Source organism: Terrapene carolina, unplaced genomic scaffold (assembly GCF_002925995.2).
Source record: "Terrapene carolina triunguis isolate 2854851 unplaced genomic scaffold, T_m_triunguis-2.0 Scaffold69, whole genome shotgun sequence".
Taxonomy (NCBI): domain Eukaryota; kingdom Metazoa; phylum Chordata; order Testudines; family Emydidae; genus Terrapene; species Terrapene triunguis.
In genome coordinates this window covers 33569373-33589829 of record NW_020664420.1, presented here as the reverse complement: position 1 = coordinate 33589829, position 20457 = coordinate 33569373, and the positions used below count along the sequence as shown (strand labels likewise).

Here is a 20457-nt window from a genome sequence, read left to right as displayed (position 1 = left end):
ATGCATTTTTAATTGTCTGAGAATATTGAAATAAAAGTATGTTCAACTATTTCTGGGGCTTCATGAATCACTCAGAGTTTCATTTCAATTAAGTTCCATTCCAAGTGTAAGGTGCACTTCTTTAGCCTGGCATTCATTAACAAACACACACAGCACAGCCAACACAAAATGAAAATAAACAACCCTCAAGATGAGGGCAGTAGAAGAACATGAATAGAATAGAATATGACTGCTGAAATGCCTCAGATGCTGGAGATCTATATCAGAATACCTGTCAGTCCCAAATTAAATACAGATCAAGGATTGGAAATTTCAGTCATTTGAGGTTCATGGTTTGGTATATAAAACACTGGCCCTATGCCAAAAAGCACTCTTACCTGAGGAACCAGTGACAAACTTAAGGTCTGATATCTTATGAACCACCAGGGCTAGAAAAGAATGATGTATTCCATAAAAAAATGGGGACTCTGGAGATACAAGGTATCAGACCTTAAAATCACATCTTTCTAATTACCATCTTGCTTTCCCTCTCTTCTTGCTTCAATTCTAAGCTGTTTATAGTTGATGCCATTTTAAAAGTTCCTGGAGTCACAAATCAATTATTTGTACCATCTTAGAGCAACTACAAATCTTTGAAAAGAATATAGCAATAATTTCCCAGCATTACCAGATTTTAAGAGATTGACCATTATAATTATAGCAGAACTCAAGTAAAGGAAAAAGCACAACATTGTAATTAGAACAGGATGATTTTAAAGCATGAGTCACCTAATATATTTTTTAACATTTTCTTGTGGTGTTGAATGTTTACTTTATAAAACTTCTCAACAGTCCCACAATATTTAAATAAAAATTAAAGGGCCAAATCCTGAATTGGCCAGTGCCCACTAATTTTAAATTTTGTGGACTACTAAAATTTTTTATAAAGTTAATATTTAGCAACAGATTGATCCCATGCTTTCTAGTCTAATATCTCACAATCTTTCAGGGCCAGAAATACTTCGGTGGACCAGTACTAATGCTTTTGGGAACAGTAAACTTTTCCTAATATTGTTCCTGAACAAAACATCAAAGAAAAAAAAAGTTTGCTGCACCCTGACCCTTTATAGACAGCATAGTAGCTGAAAACATTGGGGAAAATAGCAAATTATTTATTAATTCTATTTAAGGAAAGCAAAATTGAGCATTACTGTAGAATCACTGAAAATCACAGGGAGGGACTTTGATATGAGACATGAGCAAATGGAGGCCAGGTAATCTACTATAATGTCAGTCCTAGGTAAAAGTCTAAAAAAAATAAATAGAAGTTGGAGAGTGAAAGAATGGGTTAAGGAACACATTTAGCAACTAGAACAAACATGGTTTTACTTCCTCCCCCTACAAAAATCTAACAGACCGACCTTTTTTTTTCTTGTGCAGAAGTCTAGATTATGTACAGAGAGAATGACTATAATGCTTTTTGTCTTAGACTTTAAATATGGTTGTACTCTGAAAAGTGTCTGTACAAATGGCATCTTCTTACTCAGTCTCTGTGTATATTCGGAGTCCTAACTGCTTACGCTGGTGACCAAAGTAAGTTTTTGCTACCCATTTTCTCTTGTTAGCACTGCCGAGCCAATAAAGATCAACTAGAATGCAGGTTTATAAACTGGACAACAAATCAGCTCAATGGAATTCAATGGAAAAAATGAAAGTGTGTCACAGTTGGGAGCATTTAGGACCCAATCCTGCACACCCTAACTCCTGTGAGTAGTCCTTATTCATGTTAATAGTATAGTCCCATTCAAAATAAATGGGAGTAATCACTCTAAGGACTGCTGTCATGGGTGAGGGTTTTTAGAGTGAGATCCATAGTGGAACTGAAATATGATCATTGCTTTTAAGTTTGTTTATCAGTGACCTAGAGCTGGGCTGTGCCTGTGGCATGGCAGAATTTATTGATGACATGAGAATATGGTATATCCAAAATGAAATGGATAATCTTCAAAACTACTGTATTTATACTAAAGATGGTCCTAATTCATATCTAGAGCTAAACTTCCCCAAAGTTCAAGGAGAATTTGATTCAGTGATCCAACTAATGCCTATCTTGAATTTAAACATACTGGACCAAATCCTGCAAACCATACTTAGGCCCTGATTCTGCAAATATTTATGCAAGTGTTTAACTTTATGCACGAGTAATCCCATTAGACTAGTCATGAGGGTAAAGGTAAACAAATGTGTGAATATATGTAAGGATGTGTGTTAGGGCTGGACTACACTGAAAAGTTATATTGGCATAATTACTTCTCTCAAGGGTGTGAAAAATCCACACCCGCTGAGAGATGTAAGTAAGTCAACCTAACCCCCAGTGTAGACAGCGCTAGGTTGATGGAAGAATTCTTCGGTCAACCTAGCTAGTGCCTCTTGGGGAGGTGGATGACCTACAATGATGGGAGAACCCCTCCTGTCACACTAGTAAGTGTCTACACTGAAGGGGTACAGTGGTGCAACTGCAGTGCTGCGGCTGTGTCTTTACTAAGCCTTACTAACAGGTAAAGTATGGAGTGAAAAAGGACAGAATAAGGATTCAGGATTGATCCCATATTTTTATATATGTGTATATAAATGTGTTATTTATATATGTTATTGATATATGTAAACTTGATATAAAAGATACACAATTGATACACAGTATAATAATTTATCAATATGTTAATAAGAAAATATTTAATAGAATCAACTAAAAGATTATACACGTTTACATTTTACAACAGATACATATGTGTATATTATCAATATACTGTAAAAATATGACTGAATATCTCTATAGATGCAGTGATTTCCACATAGTTATGTATTATAAAAATGTGCCAGTTTTGTAAAGTTTAAAACCTATTTTCAATGTTAATATGCTGTTTGGTCTGAGAGCAGACTTTCCTCCAGCACTGAATGCTGATACCCCATGCTACCCCAGCAACTAAAGGGTTAAAATAGACACTGCCAGCAACCACTGATAGGAAGTCCCCACAGCTGGGAGGATAAAAGGGCTGGAAAGCAGAGAGGTGGGGCAGCTACCAAAAGGGAGTTAGCAGGCTGGAGGAAGGAGCTTCTGTCTGCAGGCTACCAGAAAGCTGCCCAAATACAGCGCCCCAGGAAGGGAACGATCTGACCAGAAGACTAGAGAGATTGCAGAGACCCAAGGGGAAGGTAGGAAGGAGCTCAGGGCACTGGAAGGATTGATATCCTTCTGACCCTGTTCACTTAATTTGAGGGCCCTGAGCTGGAACCCATTGGAGTGGGCGGGCCTGGGTTCCCCTACCAACTCCTGAAGGACGGGAGAGCGGAGGAAGCTCCTCAGACTCTGGAGCACTAAGAATGAACTAACCCTCCTGTTGGGCTACGTGAGCGCCAGGGGCTGTGCCACATTTGGCCAGAGAGAGGAGCCGTCAAGTTGACATGCCACCGCCCAGCTGGGCTTTGGGTATGCTGCTGAGATTTCTGGGGATTAGTATTGTCATGTGAGTACTGAAGGGGGCTAGTATGTGCTGCCTCTGGTTTTTAGCACTTTATCTCAAACAGCCCCATAGTACAATGGCATCCGCAGGGCTGCAGCTGTTTTCACTATTGCAGAAACAAGGCCTTAGTGATGAACACATTTTAAAGTATGTCTTCCCATGTGCCATTAAATTGATCAAAGCTATAACAGCTCTTTGCTGTGATGGTAAACTTGAGAGCTTAAGCCTGTGAAGTTCAAAGAAGAGGATGCTACAATATCTTTTGTAGAGTATATTAAATCTAATCAGGACTAGGAATTTATAGACTCTCCTGAAATATTAAAATAAAAAACTAAGTTTAGGTTAAAAGTATGGCATGGAGTGCCTTACTCTGATCTCATCCCAATTTTACATTGGTGTAGCTACATTAATTTCAGTGGAGATACTCTTGTCTTATATACTTACGGGCTGTTTAATTGTGGTATAGATGTGGGCCTGTAGCCCGAGCCCTGTGAGCCCGAGTCAGCTGATACAGGCCAGCCACAGATGTTTAATTGCAGTGTAGACATACTCATAGAGTGCAATTAGACTCAGGCTCAAAAAGTCTCACAGATATACACTTATGGAATCCACCTAACATTAAGAAAAGGGACGTTGATGGAACACTTGTGGCATCTAGGTGTATAAATAAATTGTATAGTGATTCTGGATTACATTCTCAGGTTAAAAATTTTCACCATATTTGTGGTACAGAGAGAATTCTTCCCCTCCCCCTTAACCAAACACTGTCAAGGGTACTGTGGAAGTTTTTTCAGCTTTGTCTGGGGCACCTAAATGGGATAATTGGTTAAAAACAGAAAGCACAATAAATTTACTGCAATTTCAGGGTTGTGGGAATTGAGGCACCTTTGTCCTTCCCATTGGCCTTATCAGTTTCTTCATCCTCATCTATGTTTCTGTGGTTTCGTTTGGATTTTAATCATTGGCCCAAATCACGCCTACTACTTTTGTGCTTAGAGAGGGGACCTCCATGCAGAAGTGTGGCCAGGTGCCTCTATAACATTCCCTCAGAACCTGTTTGACCTCTCTGTGTTGTCTGGCATCTGCGCTGGAGGGGATAATAGAGACGGAGATGGTCGGGGTGGAGGATCAAGAGTGAGACATATAGCTCTCCCGGGCCTCATGGAAATTTTGTGGAAAATTTTAATACAGCCTCAATCTGTATTCCTTTTTTTTTTTTTTGCATAGCTTCCCCAGGACCTTCAGCGGTCAGAGGGGAGTCCCTGGTAGCATGGTTCTATTTTTCATAACTCATGGCAATTTTGTTCCAAATTTTCTTAATTTATAAAATACAGAGTGTCAGATTTCTGTACTTCTATACAAGTTTATAAAATGCGTCAATCATCCAAGTACTTTGAAAGAAATAATAGTTCTGGAATAGAATGAAAGAGAGAAACCTAAATTATTCAGTCTTGGTAATGGTGATGTAATCTAGCCCCTTTAAGTGAATGACTGCTTTCTAATCATTCTCTTGGCTTTCTTATTACTATGTCTATTTGGACTTCTTTATAATGAGGGTGCTTTCATTAGAGCAGAGGAGGCAAGCTTCTGAATATTCTTAAGGGACTTTAACTTAGATGATTTGAAATTAACATGAAAGATCTATAATTCTCCTTGCGATTAAGGATTTTTTTGGGGTGGGGGTAGGGTGCATGGAGGATGGTGGAGAAAAGTAGTTTTATAGATTAAGGCCTGATCCTGTAAACTAATATGAATAGGCAGACCCTTATGCACACACAGAGCTCCATTGAAGTCAATAGGGCTTTGCAGGCATCTGACCATGCCATCAGCTTGCAGCATCAGGACTTAAAGATCCAGTGCTGCACCACTGAAATCAGTGGAAATTTCCCCATTGTCTGCAATAGTAGCTAGAGCAGATGCTAGATGCTCAATTCTTCACTGCTTATTTAAGCAAAATTCCTGTTTGACGTTTGTCTGAACAAGGAGTGCAGAACCAGGTGGTAGGTGATGCTTCTGCACTATTTAAAATATTGGTCTGTGTTCTTTCCACACCCAAAGTAATCAGTGCAAACAATGAAACATTTGAGTGCACAGGAAATGTAAGATCAGGCTCATCAACAGCTGCTGCGTTAAAAAAAGAAAAGAAAATTTTACATTGACAACTGGGTTAAGGAAGAAAGGTTATTATCTCTGAATCCTTTGCATTTGGTGTTTTGAAGATGTATTGGGAAAATGTTTTGAGCCCTGATCCTGCAAACGTTTGTGCATGTGAATAACTTTACACTTGTGAGTAGATCCATTTAATTCATTGGTATTACTAACTGCATAAAGTTACTCGTGTGTTCACATGATCGATGCCTTCATTGATACTTGCCTTTTTTAATGTTCAGTGTTTTTTCCTTCAGTAGTTTTGTTGAAATATTTAGAAAATATGAAGAAATTAGGGTTAAAAATTAAGACAATACAATGCATAATTAAAGGGTGTTTTTCTCTTATTTATCTCCAGATAAAAAGTAATGAAATTTTTTTTTAAATGGTGGCATAGGGATTCTTTAAAAATCTAACATATTCACATGTGAAATTAAAGTAAAAAGGCATCTGTCCTATTTTATGCACACTAAATAAAACTGAACAATCATATTTAGCAAAATATAAAGCTTTCTAACGAAGGAACTCTGTCTGACTTTTGGCTTTCTTTATATTATTTGTTCCACTGCATTAAAATATTATTTTTGAACATGGGCATACTTTGAAAAAAAAACAACAGTGATTATAAAGAAGAAAACATTAACTTTTTAAAGAATGATGACCCTCACTGAAATGTGAAATTTGTCAGATTAAACACTACTAATGCATTAGAACAGAGACCTTTGGCTCCAAGTATTTTGTCATTCACCCCACCTCTTATTGGCATATTTAAAGACCATAGACAATTTTTACCACACTATCTATTTCTTTGCCCAGATGGAAGAATATAGATTAAGGACCCAATCCTGCAAACACTTAAGCATATCTTTATATACTTGGGGCTTGTCTATACTTGAAATGATACAGCAGCACAGCTGCAGCACTTCAGTGTAGACACTATCTATGCCGCTGGGAGGAGCTCTCCTGTCGGCATAGGTAATCCATATCCCTGAGAGGTAGTAGCTAGGTTGATGAAGGAATTCTTCTGTTGACATCGCTGTCTACACCAGGGTTAGGTCAGTTTAACTATGTTGCTCAGGAATATGAATTTTTCACACCCCATAGTGATGTAACTGGGGCAACTTAACTTTTTAATGTAGACCAAGCCGTGAATATTCCCACAGAAGACAGCGGAGTCTCACATGCATAAGGTTGCACAAGTGCTTAACTGTTTGTAGGATCAGTACCTAGTCCTGAAGGGTTACACGACATTTATTTTATTGGTTTCATGTTTTGTTTTTAATTCTACAACTAGAGGTGGTTATGTTTCCAATGAGAACAAATAGGATTAGAACAGAAATGAAAATCAGTCTTGTGTGGCTCAGAAATTTTTAAATTTTTTTTTAAAGATAACATTAAATCCATTTAATTGTCTAAAATGAGTATTTTTGTTAATTAATATTAACTCATGAGAAATTAGTCTGATCTCTTAATTCCCTCCTAATTATAATTTTTCACCATGGGTGTACCATTTCACTGTTTGTTTATTTGCAACCTTATCTGTTTCATACACCCAATGCTGTTAAAGCTAAGAACTAAATACATGATATCATAACTGTGATTAACAGTCAATAGAGTTCCTAATTCCTTTGGTCCTTTATGTTGAACAGTTCAGGCCGTGGTACTTGCCTTGATAATGAGCCTCCCAAGCGTGACTTTCTTTATCCTGCTGTGGCCCCAGGTCAGGTGTATGATGCTGATGAACAGTGTCGCTTCCAGTATGGAGCAACATCCCGCCAATGTAAATATGGGGTAAGAAGTCTTAATCCTTATGCTGAGTGTTCTGCTTAGTCATTTGTATATATTCCTTCATGACAAAAAATTTAGTTAGATACAATACTGAGTTACACAGTTTTCCTATAGTAATCCATGCAATACCGCCTGTGTAAATAAAGAGCAAGAGGTTTTAATCCTTATGCTGCATCTTTTGCTTGAGTCATTTGTGTATACTGTATTCCCAAATGTTTGGGTAATAATGAATGTATGCAGTGTTGTGGTAGCTGTGTCAGTCCCAGGATATTAGAGAGACAAGGTGGGTGAGGTTATATCTTTTATTGGACCAACTTCTATTGGTGAGAAAGACAAGCTTTCGAGCTTACACAGAGCCTGACCTGAAGAAGAGCTCTGTGTAAACTCGAAAGCTTGTCTCTCTGGATATTAATGAGTTGGATAAGTGTCTTTTAAGTAAGGCAGGCCAAATAGCTGATTAGGCTCTGTCCTGCTTCCTTTGAAGTCAATTTAAAAACTCCCATTGACTTCCAGAGGAGCAGAATCAGGCCCACAATGTATCAAATCTTGAAATATGAAGTTTGTGGTGCTGACTTTAATTTTTTATTTTAAAGCTACATTTTGCAGCCTTTTTTTCCTTTTTTTTTTTTTTTTTTTTTTTGCCAGGTCTATCTGTTTCAATTCATATTTGCTGGCATTGAGGTTGTTTCTCACACTGCTCAAATCTCCTACTAAAAAAAGATAATTGGGCAGGAACACAGAGTAATGAGAAACTAAATAACCAAAAAGGAAACTAAAATAGCTGCTGATAAGAATGGCAGAGTGAAAGATTTATTCTCCCCCACCAAATTTCAATTGAATTTCCAGTAGGGTTAGCAATAGTTATTTGCACACTACTATTTTAAACAGTTTATGCAATGTATTTTAAAATATTGTTTTAAAGAAAATCTTGCAGCCCAAGATTACATCTGTTACAATGATGCTTTCATCAATGATAGTCATCAGATAGTTTCAGTAGTTGAAGATTAAATCTGAATAAAGCTAAAAAAGTTCATTTTGTAGTTTACAATAGTAAACTATTGTAATGAAACCAATGTATAATATATGGAAGAAAATTAAAATATTTAGATCATTCAAATAAACAGTAATCATTGCACTTGCAGTAATCACTTCTAATAGGGCTAAAATGCAGAGGGAGTTTGTTTTTAATAACCCTTGGGTGATAAATCAGTATTATTCTTAGGATGGATCTTAGGCTGATCATATAGGGCAATGGATTTAAAAATTGTATGTAGCTGGCTGGCTGGGTGGGTCTCCCATTCTTGATCCCCCACCAAAGCACTTTTGGCCTTTATTGTTTCTCTTTAAGTTCTTACTCCTTACCCCTTCTGGTTTGAGGGCCCTGTTTTCTCTCAGTACATCTAGGGCACACAGATCCTTTTTTCTCCTTTCAAATTACCATCACACTCTCTGTACTTTCAGAATAAGAAAATTTTCAGGCATTTAAACCATTATAGGGACCATGCCCTTTTGAAGTATACTGCATGTTAAATCAAACTGAAAAGTTAATTTTGTGCAAAACTGACCAATGCACATGTATATTAACTTTTTCATAGTCTCTTTGCTAAACTATATTATCATTGTTGGTGATTATCATACTGTACAGTAGTATTCTGTTCTTAAACCAATATCTTTCCCTTAAATATGAAAACAAATAGACATAAGGAAGATTTATGTAATCTTGGGTTTATGATTCCTGCTTTCTTTTTCTTAATTTTTTTCTTTGTGTATTATGTTAAGAAAGACTCCTGTGTAGCTACGAAACAGACTGAAAACCTAGAAGAATTAAGACACTATTTAAAACAAACCAGTAATCCAAGTGTGACATCACCAATGCTGTGCACTGATGTCATCTAATGTACCACATCAGTGAGTCAAGCAACAATTCTAAAAAAGAGTCTCGAGGAAAATAAATCACTTTTTAAGAGGATCTAAATACAGCATTCAGAACTGTATATATTTACACAACAAGTTGTTTTTAAAGTCTTTGTACATCCGATCTGGGAAATAATGTACATTTAAAACATTATCCAGAATAACCATAATGTATCTGAAAATGCAATTATTATCATGTAAATGATACACATTTCAATTGATGACTTTGAGGAAAGAGGAATGTCTTCTCTGGGAGTTCAATAACAGTTTGGGAGTATTCAAGTGAAAAAGGGCTACTCACATGAGCAAGGGTTTGCAGGACTGAATTCTGGATCTAAATGCTAGGAAGAGCTAAGCTGAATATTTATTTATATATTTTCATTTAAAAACAAGCACACAAACAATGCTTCGGATGCCCTGCTTAATTTAATTTTCACAGTAAATCATTGTAATAGCTTGTTCATCTCACTCCAATAAAAGAATATATAAATATGCACCAGTAGACATAATAAAATAAAGTTCATTCACAGTAGACATAATATCCTTCCAACAGTCAGTCCTCTCCCTGTCAAAATGCTTGTGGGAAAAGATGGGCATTATAGTGTTTCCATTAGGTTAACAAATTTGGACCTTGGTGCCCAAGAAAGGAATGAATTCTGAAGTAAAGAAAACTTTACAGAGATCTAACAGTAGATTCCTTTCTCTAGCTTGACTGACTCCACTGATCTCAGCTGTGGCTGTATGGCATGGGAAGAGAGACTGTCAACCCCTCAAATAGAACTGCTTGGGAATTTTCTAGTGAAATGGTTTTTCATTGGAAAATGCCAGTATGTTGAAACCAAAACTTTTCACAGGAAGTTACCAGTCTTGACAAAGCTTTCATCAGGAAATGTTTCTCAGAACCAGGATGGAATTTTTGGTCAAAATGAGAGAGAGATTCCCACACCCCAGAATAGTCCACAGGTTAGGATGCTCACTGGGGATGTGACAGACCTAGGGACTAAAACTTCAGTGTCCAGGTGAGTGCCCTATCCACCAGGCTATTGTAGGATGGGTCTTTTTCAAGGTGTCCTGTTGTAGCTGTTCCACTTCATATAACTAATTAATTGGTCCAGAGAGAGTGACTCTATAGCTCAGTGGTTCAGGCACTTAGTTAGGCTATGGGAGATTCAGGTTTGTGACCCTGCTCTGCTATTTTCCTGCATCCCAGGACAGAGCCTTAACCACTAGGCTACTGAATCAGTCTTTCTCACTCTCTCTGTGTCTCCTGTTGGAACTGTTCCACTTTGTATAAATAATTAAATATTCATGAGGTCAGCGAGAGCGAGACACACTGACTTTATAGCCAATGGTTAGGGCACTCACTTAGGATGTTTGAGATTGATGTTCAAATCCCTGCTCCAATGACTATTTAACTATTTATTCTCAGTGGAACAGTTCCAATAAAAGAGATTGTGGGAGACATACCCTGGAGTAGCCAAAAGTCTGGTAGATAGGGTGCTGATGTTCAAGTCCCTGGCCCAAATCAGGTAGAGCAAGGACTTGAACCTGGATCTCCCGTAAGTCAGATGAGTGCTCCAACCACTGGTCTATTGGGTGTTCCAGGACAGGAAACTCTTTCGTTTTTTATGAAAAACTTCAAAATTTCCCAAGTTGGAATGGGAAAATTTTATGCTTTATAGGTAAGGCCCTACTTAATCGTGGCATGACTGTACAAAAATTGCAGCTGAGTTGTGAACAAGCCATGGAAAATCACAGAAAAGTAATAATGGATCTTATTATTTGCAGTAATAAGATCTATTATTACTTTTTCACGATTTTCCACTGTTGGCCTCCCGAGGCTGAGAGCAGGGCCTCCCGCTGTCAGCCACCCAGGCCTCCCATTGTCAAAATTGCAGTGGAAGCCTAATATTGCGGGATCTGCAATTTCCACAATATTTCAAATTAAGTAGGGTGTTATTTATAGGTGTAATCTATCCTGGACATGTATTGACAGACACTGCAATATTAAAGGAAATATTTCCCACACTGTGGGAAAGATTCTGCTATCATTTACACCTATACAAATTCCATTGTCTTAAAAAGCTAAAAAAAAAAATGTCTTCAATAAACCTGCATAAATGAAAGCAGAATTTGTTCATTGTTAATTGAATGCACCCGTACCACTTGGGGCTGTGACCTCCTCAACAGTCAAAATCTCAGACAGTACTACAGCCCAGATCTCATCCTCCAATAAAGACGCTCACAGTCAGAAAGGAAAGAAAACTTCAAGATTCCCCTTAAAAACTTCCCTGCCATATCTAGGTAGACATTAGGGACTATTTAGATCTATTTACGGCCCTACTTAATTTGTGATATTGCAGATCCCACAATATTAGGCTTCCGCTATAATTTTGATAGCGTGAGCCCTGGCCGCTCTGGGGCTGAGAGCAGGAGCCCCCGCACTCAGCCCCAGGTGGCCGGCAGTAGGAGCCCCCACTCTCAGCCCCGGGCGGCCGACAGCGGAAAATCATGGAAAAGTAATAATGGGACTTTTTACCACAAATAATAAGGTCCATTATTACTTTTCTGCAATTTTCTGAGGCTTGTCCTCATTGGCAGCAGGTATAATAGGCCAGGAAGGCGGCGGCCGGATGCCTGGTTGCGGAGTTTGGCGGGGGAAGTTTTGCTTTATTATGCCCCAGGCGGGTCCCGGTGAGCTGAGGAGGCAGTATGTACTATTCAGCTTCCTGGGTTCATCAGTAATCTGCCTGGACTCCAGAGAGATTACTGATGAACCCAGGAAGCTGAATATCAGATCTATTTTATATATTTAGGCTGGGATTTTCAAAGGGGCTTTAGGGAATTAAGGGCCCAACTCCCATTGATTTTTGATCAGTGTTGGGCTTCTAACTTCCCTTTGTGCCTTTGAGAATTCTAGGCTTATACCTTCCTTATTATTTAGAAAAAAAAATTGACTGAAAACCATATACACCTCTACCCCGATATAACGCAACCCGATATAACACGAATTCGGATATAATGTGGTAAAGCAGCCCTCCGGGGGGGCGGGGCTGCGTGCTCCGGCGGATCAAAGCAAGTTCGATATAACGCGGTTTCACCTATAATGTGGTAAGATTTTTTTTGGCTCCCGAGGACAGCGTCATATCGGGGTAGAGGTGTAGTTGTACTCATAGCTAGCCTTTATAAGTGATTTCTATCACTGTTTCCCTCCCCATTCCCTCTATGTGCTTATTACATTTACTTGTTACTTCTGGTCTCAAATTAGGTCCTAATCCTGCAAACACTTATGCACATTCTTAACTTTAAACACCTGAGGAGTCCCATTTATGACTCATGCTTAATTTAAGTACATGCACAAGTATTTGCCTCAGATTGTGGGTGCTTCAGTGGCACTATCTATCTATGTGTTTGTATGAAGTGTAATACAAGGGGGCCCTGACTGTGATGAGGTCTCTGGCTAGTAGTGGTGGTGCTAACACTATTATGATTACTACCGCTACTAAACAAAATATTCTCTCTCCTCAGTTGTCCTTCTTCCTACTGACAGCACAGCTTCAGCTGGAGCCTGGCTGCCATTAGCTGGGTCTCCCTCTGGTTTTCTTGTAGTAGCTGCACCTAAAGAGTTGTTGTTTTTCTCCAAAAGTATTCAGTATTGGCCTAACACTTCTCCCATTGAAGCCAGTGGCAAAACTACATAGAATTAGGCCCAGAGCACTTTTGAAAACCCCACCCAGGGAGATAATGCTACTTTGAGGAATATTAACTCCTTCTTAGGTATCTGCTAGGATAATCTTGGGCTATGGCTACACTGGCGCTTTACAGCGCTGCAACTTTCTCACTCAGGGGTGTGAAAAAAAACCCCTGAGCGCAGCAAGTTACAGCGCTGTAAAGCGCCAGTGTAAACAGTGCGCCAGTGCTGGGAGCCATGCTCCCAGCGCTGTAAGCTGATCCCCTCGTGGAGGCGGAGTACCTGCAGTGCTGGGAGAGCTCTCTCCCACAGAGCGCTGTGACCACACTTGCACTTCAAAGTGCTCCCACGGTAGCACTTTGAAGTTTTGAGTGTAGCCACGGCCTTGGAATCATAAGAGGACAGTGACACAGGATGTTGCCTACCTCCTGAGCCCCTTACACTCAATAAGCCCTTTGGAGCCCTCTGGAGCTCCTCTCATGCTGATCTATAATGGAGACACATCCACAGGGTACCAGGGAATTACCAGAGGCAAATATGAGATCCCAGTGGAGTTACTCTAAATTTATACCTATGTAAACTGAGAGGAAGACTTGCCCCAATGTTTTTAAAATGTGAATTTTCTGTTTAGATTACATTTTCAGAGTTGTGTGGAATTTTAGCCTCATGACTTTCATTGGGCCAAATTCTGCCATAGGATACATGTGTACAGCTCTTCCTGAATTCAGTGCATGCCTTAAAGCAGGAGTAGGCAACCTTTCAGAAGTGGTGTGCTGAGTCTTCATTTATTCACTCTAATTTAAGGTTTCGCGTGCCAGTAATACATTTTAACGTTTTTAGAAGGTCTCTTTCTATAAGTCTATAATATATAACTAAACTATTGTTGTATGTAAAGTAAATAAGGTTTTTAAAATGTTTAAGAAGCTTCATTTAAAATTAAATTAAAATGCAGAGCCCCCCGGACCGGTGGCCAGGACCCAGGCAGTGTGAGTGCCACTGAAAATCAGCTCGCGTGCCACCTTCGGCACACGTGCCATAGATTGCCTACCCCTGCCTTAAAGGCACTGTCCCTTATTGAATGCAGTGCGGAGGAGTTTTCTGGGGTATTGTGGCACTGTAGTTCCCTGGCATCCATGTGGAACATGGATACTGTTACACCTTTTAAGTTGATGTGTGCATTCCTCTCTGTGGCAGCCAACCATGGCCCCAAACTTCCCCATTCTCTTTGAGTGCTAGTGCCACTGGTGGTGCAAGGCCTCCTTGTCTTTGAGCAAATGCACTGGGAACATTTGTCACTGGCCTCTGCATAAGGACAATAAAGGAGAGAAGGCTCCTTGCCCTGTCTCCCCAAAACCCTGAGCACCTGCATAATGACTGGTCAAAGTCTGGCTCTGGGTTAATTCAGGAAGGAATCTCAGCTTTGACTTTGAATTTTCTTGTTTTATTAGTTTAAATAATACTTGAAATATGCATGACTTTACCTATGGTTTTTGTGGTTTAAAATAATGCATAGCTTTATTACTGGTTTGCATCAAGTCATAGAACTGGGTCACAGATTCTTAGGGCAATGGCTAAAACCTCAGACATTTTTATAGAGGTTAACACTTTATGCATATGGTTGACTTTGTTGTGGTGCATTTTACTATCTGTGAAGATGTTGACTGCTAATGTGGACTTATGGATAATGCTTAGCCATTCTTTAGTACACTAATTGCCTCCTTTGCTGCTGCACCTTTAATGGAATACAGACAGATACATAAGGGGCCAAACTTTGTTTCACGTGCAAATGCCTGCTTCTACTGGGGGAGCCATCTATGCACATCTAAGAATAGAATTTTGCCCATACATAAAGTAATGTACTTTAGCAGGGATTGATATTTCTCTTGTTGGTCATGGTCTGATGTGTGTACTCAAGCTCTCCAGTCAAATTGTCAGCTAAGATACCAGGAAACTCAAATGTCACAGTTCTTATTTGCATTTTTTGTGTGCATATCTGAGTTAGGATTGCCAACTTTCTAATTGCACAAAACTGAACACCCTCGCCCTGCCTCCTGCCCCTTCTCTGAGGCGGGGGCGGCTCTAGTTTTTTTGCTGCCCCAAGCACGGCAGGCAGGCTGCCTTTGGCGGCATGCCTGCGGGAGGTCCCCGGTCCCGCGGATTTGGCGTACCCGCCGCCAAATTGCCGCCGAATCCGCGGGACTGGCAGACCTCCCGCAGGCAAGCCGCCGAAGGCTGCCTGACTGCCGTCCTCACAGGGACCAGCAGGGTGCTCCCCGCGGCTTGCCGCCCCAGGCATGCACTTGGAGCGCTGGTGCCTGGAGCTGCTGCTGCTCTGAGGCCCTGCTCTGAGGCCCTGCCCCCCGCTCACTCCATCCCCCCCCTGTTGCTTGCTCTCCCCCACCCTCATTCACTCGCTCTTTTTCACCAGGCTGAGGCAGGGGTTTGGGGTGCAGGAGGCCGTGAGGTCTCCGGATGGGGTGTGCAGGCTCCAGGGTGAGGCCAGAAATGAGAGGTTCAGGGTGTAGGTGGGAGCTCTGGGATGGGGTAGGGGGTTGGGATGTGGGCTCTGGGGTGGAACTAGGGATGAGGGTTTTGGGGTGCAGGAGGGGACTCCGGGCTGCGGGGGGAGCTAAGGGGTTTGGAGTGTGGGAGGGGGCTCTGAGATGAGGCAGGGAGTTGGAGTTTGGGAGGGGGTATGGGCTCTGGGCTTGGAGTGTGGGTTCCAGGGTGGGGCCAGAAATGAGGGGTTCAGGGTGCGGAAGGGGGCTCCGGGCTGGGGCAGGGAGTTGGGGTGTGGGCTCCAGGAGGGTTTTTGGGTGCAGAAGGCGGCTCCGGGCTGGGGCGAAGGGATTCAGAGTGCAGGAGAGGGCTCAGGGCTGGGGCAGGAGGTTGGGATGCAGAGCGGGTGCAGGCTTTGGGAGGGAGTTATGGTATGGGAGGGGGCTCAGAGCTGGGGCAGAGGGTTGGGGTGCAGGAGGTGGTGCAGGGAGTGGGCTCCTGGTGGCGCTTACCTCGGGGGGCTCCCCAGAAGCAACCGGTATGTCCCTCGGCTCCTAGGCAGAGGCATGGACAGGCTGCCTCGGCCCGCAGGCACCACCCCCACAGGTCCCATTGCCTGTGGTTCCTGGCCAATGGGAGCTGCAGAGCTGTTGCACGGGGTGGGGGGCAGTGCGTGGAGCCACCCTGGACGTCCCTTCGCCTAGGAGCCAGAGGGATATATCGCTGCTTCCGGGAGCCATGCGGAGCCAGGTAGGGAGCCTGCCAGCCCCATCAACCAGACTTTTAATTACCCGGTCAGCAGTGCTGACCGGAGCTGCCAGTGTCCCTTTTCGACCAGACATTCCGGTTGAAAACTGGATGCCGGGCAACCCTAATCTGAGTGCAAATGAAGTTCAAGTCATGCAAGCTGCAATAGGAAGCACTCAAATTGCCTCAGAATGGGTAGCCTCAGCACACATTCTCACACTAGGGAGTTCTCCTCTACTGTCAACAGCCTACCTAAGATCCCATGGGCGCGCACACATCACATTGCACTGGAGAGCACTCATGTTTCCTACCAAATAGATTTCCCAGGAGTGGCTGGACTAGCTGTGCCTCTGCTGTTCTTGGGAAGCCTGTTATGAGGCAGTGGGAGTGCCCATGAACCTGATTGCCATCAATGGAAAGTTACTGGAAACTTTAATGCCGCAATCAAGTGGCACTGATACTCATACCTTCACTGCTGCATCCTCCCTGAGGACCCAATTCTCTGCCTTCTACTGCCCAGGTTCATACTTCTGTTTCCTTTGTTGAGTAGATTGCAGCGCCAGGGAAAGCTAAGGACTGTGTGTGGCTTGTTTGAATTTTAGGAACAGAGCTTAAAGCCTCTTGCAGCCGGTTTCAGCATACACTGTCAGAATATCTTAACTAAAAAGAAAATGGCCAATTAATTTTCATACTTTTCAAATCCAGAAAAAAATAACAGAGAAGACTGAATGGACAGCAATTATTTCCAGTTCTACAGTACTTCTTTCAATGGAAAATAAAACTGCAAAAGGATTGAAGTTATAGTAGACATTGTAGTGGGGTGCTCTAGTTTTAAATATTCAGGGGGCATAAAAGTAATGATTGTCACACTTGTATTTTGACATACTAATGCATGTTTTATATAGAGAGAAATAATCAATGCTGCAGAAGTAGCATGACCTACCACTTGCAGTGAATGAAGTGTTCCTTGTTGTACACAAGTAACCTAGTCCAGCTAAGTGATGTTGATGAGATATGCTGTTAGCCTAACTTGGGGCCTTTGTGATGACGGAAATAAATGTGAGGAAGTGAGAGCAGATTCTGAGAGATGCTTTTCCAAAAAGAAAAAAGAGAAATCATTTGGGGGTCTTCACCTGAATAACTGACAGTTTCCACCTTTTCTTCATTCCCTCAACCACTGACATTATGATATATAGTGTGAATTATGTTTTCATAAATTCCTATCTAGTCCCTCCTAACTCACTGTATTGTGACCTTCTTTTTCCACTTGAATCATATCACACTGAATTCACATTATATTTTAATGTTTGTCAGAAGAGCCTAAATAATTCAATTGGGCACTGATTTATATCTTTTTGTATCTAGTTCATAGATGTGTGCTAAAACTTTTTGTAGGCTGAGAGAGGATCTGAGCTTTTAACATTATACTGTATCATTATAGGCTCTCTAATTTCTATTATTCTTTAAGGTGAGACTATCTTGGCTATCAAGTGCAAAATCTGTTATTACTAAGGGTCCAATCATGCAGGTCTTTTTAATTCAAAATTATTGAAGTCTGTCAGCGTTTTGCCTGAGAAGTACTTTCATGATCATTCCCTAAGTAAAAACCAGTTTGAACTACTGCTTTGTTTTTGAACTGTACTTGCATCTTTTTTTTAAGATTAGCATGGGTTCTGTTAAGCAGAACCATAGACTTGGCTCTTTCTAATACCCCATGGTTTTTCATCCTTTTCTATCCTTTGCCTTACAAACTCCCACAAAGGCAACATCAACCACCATCCTGACTCAACTCCCACTTTCCCCACCAAAGCACTCCTGTGTTCATCTCTCCCTACCTTTAAAGATGTACACCAGAGCACATAGAAATTAAACGTAGGCGTACCACCAAGGCATGTAGGCCCTGTAGTTCAATTTTAAATGGAGGAAGGAGAGCCAGTGGCCAAATGTGGGTCACAGAAGGATGGTAGATTACAAGGTGGATTAGGAGACATAAATGACAGTTCAGAGCCTAGAAGGTGGCTGGGACAGCGATAGAAAAAGCTGTGTGGGTCTGAAAGAAAAGGTGTTTGTTTCAGGCTGACTTACTGAGCTGAGTGGGACCGCTGTAGTTCTGGAAAGGTTCAGATAAGCACCCAATACTTAGTCAAATAAGATGGTAACATAATATGCATAAATTGTCTAAGTTAAGAATGACACTTCACATTCCTTCAGCATGTTTTGATTCATAACATGCTGCACCACTTAATGAGCATTTATGGAAATGGAGCATTAAAAATATTAACTTTTGGGTGCTTATCTGAACTGAGCAAAACCTCTGAACTGTCTGAGGTTCACCCATGATTCGTAATCACCCTCATAATTCTAAACATGTTACAAATAATATTTTTGTTGTGAGGGTGGAAATAAACCAGGCAGAAATTTTTGCACATCTCAATTATGTCAGAATTCAAGAAAATTATTTTAATGCTCTATTTTAACAAATGCTCATCAAAGGGTGCAGCATATTATGGATCAATACATTCTGAAAGAATGTAAAGTCCCAATTTTTAAGATTTTAAAATTTTATTAAAGAAAATCAAATCTCAATTTTATCATTAATTCATGTTTCTAGTCAATGTGTTTCCCATCTTATTTTTCTGAATATTTTGGGTTTGAAAAAAGCCAAATTCTTTAATGAATTTAATTCGAGGCTTTCATTCGAGTCTAGATTTTGGAAACAGCACAGCAAGTTGATCTTTCTCATATTATTCAGTTTTCATTGTGCTGTATTGTTATTATCATTTTATCATTATTAATATTAATATGTAGGATGCTTATCTGTTACATAATTTAAAAATGACTGTATGTAACTCTGCATGACACACAGAAAGAGGCTCCATCATTTATAGCATGTAGGCAAAAGGAAGATAATTTGATTTGCTGTTTTTTTTCTCTAGATGGGTTCAGCTTTGTTTAATTTACTGCAAATACAACCATCCGAATTCCAAACTGAAGTCATGGAGCCCTAAGATACACCGTTACAGGTTGTCATCTATCTTGTCTTAATCTTATGAAAGGCCTCAGCTTCAGTTTATGTTTCCTGGATTTTTAAAACACTTTCCATTGTTTTCTTTACAAATTAATAGATATTACATCCAGAAATCCAGTCACTGACTTTGAGCTCATTGATTAGCTTTCAGATTTTCTTCTTTTACCATGATCCTTTTCGTACAACAGGATTAAGATCTGTTTGAAGTCGGGGAAAGGATATACTATCCTCATTTGATGTCCAAAAAGGAGTGGGGCTATCAGGTCACCTTATGTAGATTTTGTTTCGTTTTGTTTTGTGTGATAAAACATCAGTATCCTTTTTAATAGTGGCTCTGGCCCTGACCTTTTCAGGGCAGCGCTCTCCGATGGTTTTCAGACTGGCTTATTAGAAACAGCTGTTTAGAGATGTTACTGATCGGATAATGGTAATAAGGAGAGCGTCTCAAATCCATAATCAAGGAGTAAAATTAGTGCTAAGTTTGGGGCTGTCCTCGAGGGCAGAAAGCTTTGTGCACCATAATAATTCTTTTTAAGCCTTTCTTTCTAATTTTTCCAAAATTAGTTGAAAATAAAGAACACATTGAGTCAGATAATATCCCTGGTTTAACCCAGATTTATTTCATTCACTAGAGTTACATTACAGATATCTGTGTTTCAACTTTTATTCTTTTAAATTAGCATATTAGGGGAAAACAAACTTTTTAATATTTGTTATAATATGTAAAAGAATCTACAGAAATATGTTTTTATTTCTTCTTAAATTCTCTACATAGAATGATAAATTGTGCTGTTGTGGTCAGTAAGGCCTTAGTATTTTCCATGATTTTCCACAAATAAAAATATTATATACATGTGGAGCGATATGATATCATAATTTTTTTAAGTAGAACTCCCTTCTTATTTATATGGGGAGTACTGCTTAAAAACTAGTATGGAAAAGCCCTTGATAATTTTACTTAATTCTTTATTTCATTCCTTATGTACCAATCCTGCAGATTTTACTGAGGCAAACTCCCACTGAAGCTAATTCTGAGTAAAGACTGGGTTCATAATATTACTTAGCTCTTGTACAACACTTTTCATTAGTTCAGGGGTGGCCAACCTGAGCCTGAGAAGGAGCCAGAATTTACCAATGTACAT

At 40.3% G+C, this 20457-nt stretch overlaps 1 protein-coding gene across 1 annotated transcript in view; it reads left to right on the top strand.

The window, feature by feature from the left end:
- The window catches only part of ADAMTS6 (ADAM metallopeptidase with thrombospondin type 1 motif 6), a 183747-nt gene that overhangs the window by 47160 nt on the left and 116130 nt on the right, over nucleotides 1-20457 (top strand). The window contains exon 4 of the mRNA XM_029910903.1: nucleotides 7298-7439. Within this exon, the coding sequence (XP_029766763.1) occupies nucleotides 7298-7439 (142 nt within the window). The remainder of the gene's footprint in view (nucleotides 1-7297; nucleotides 7440-20457) is intronic.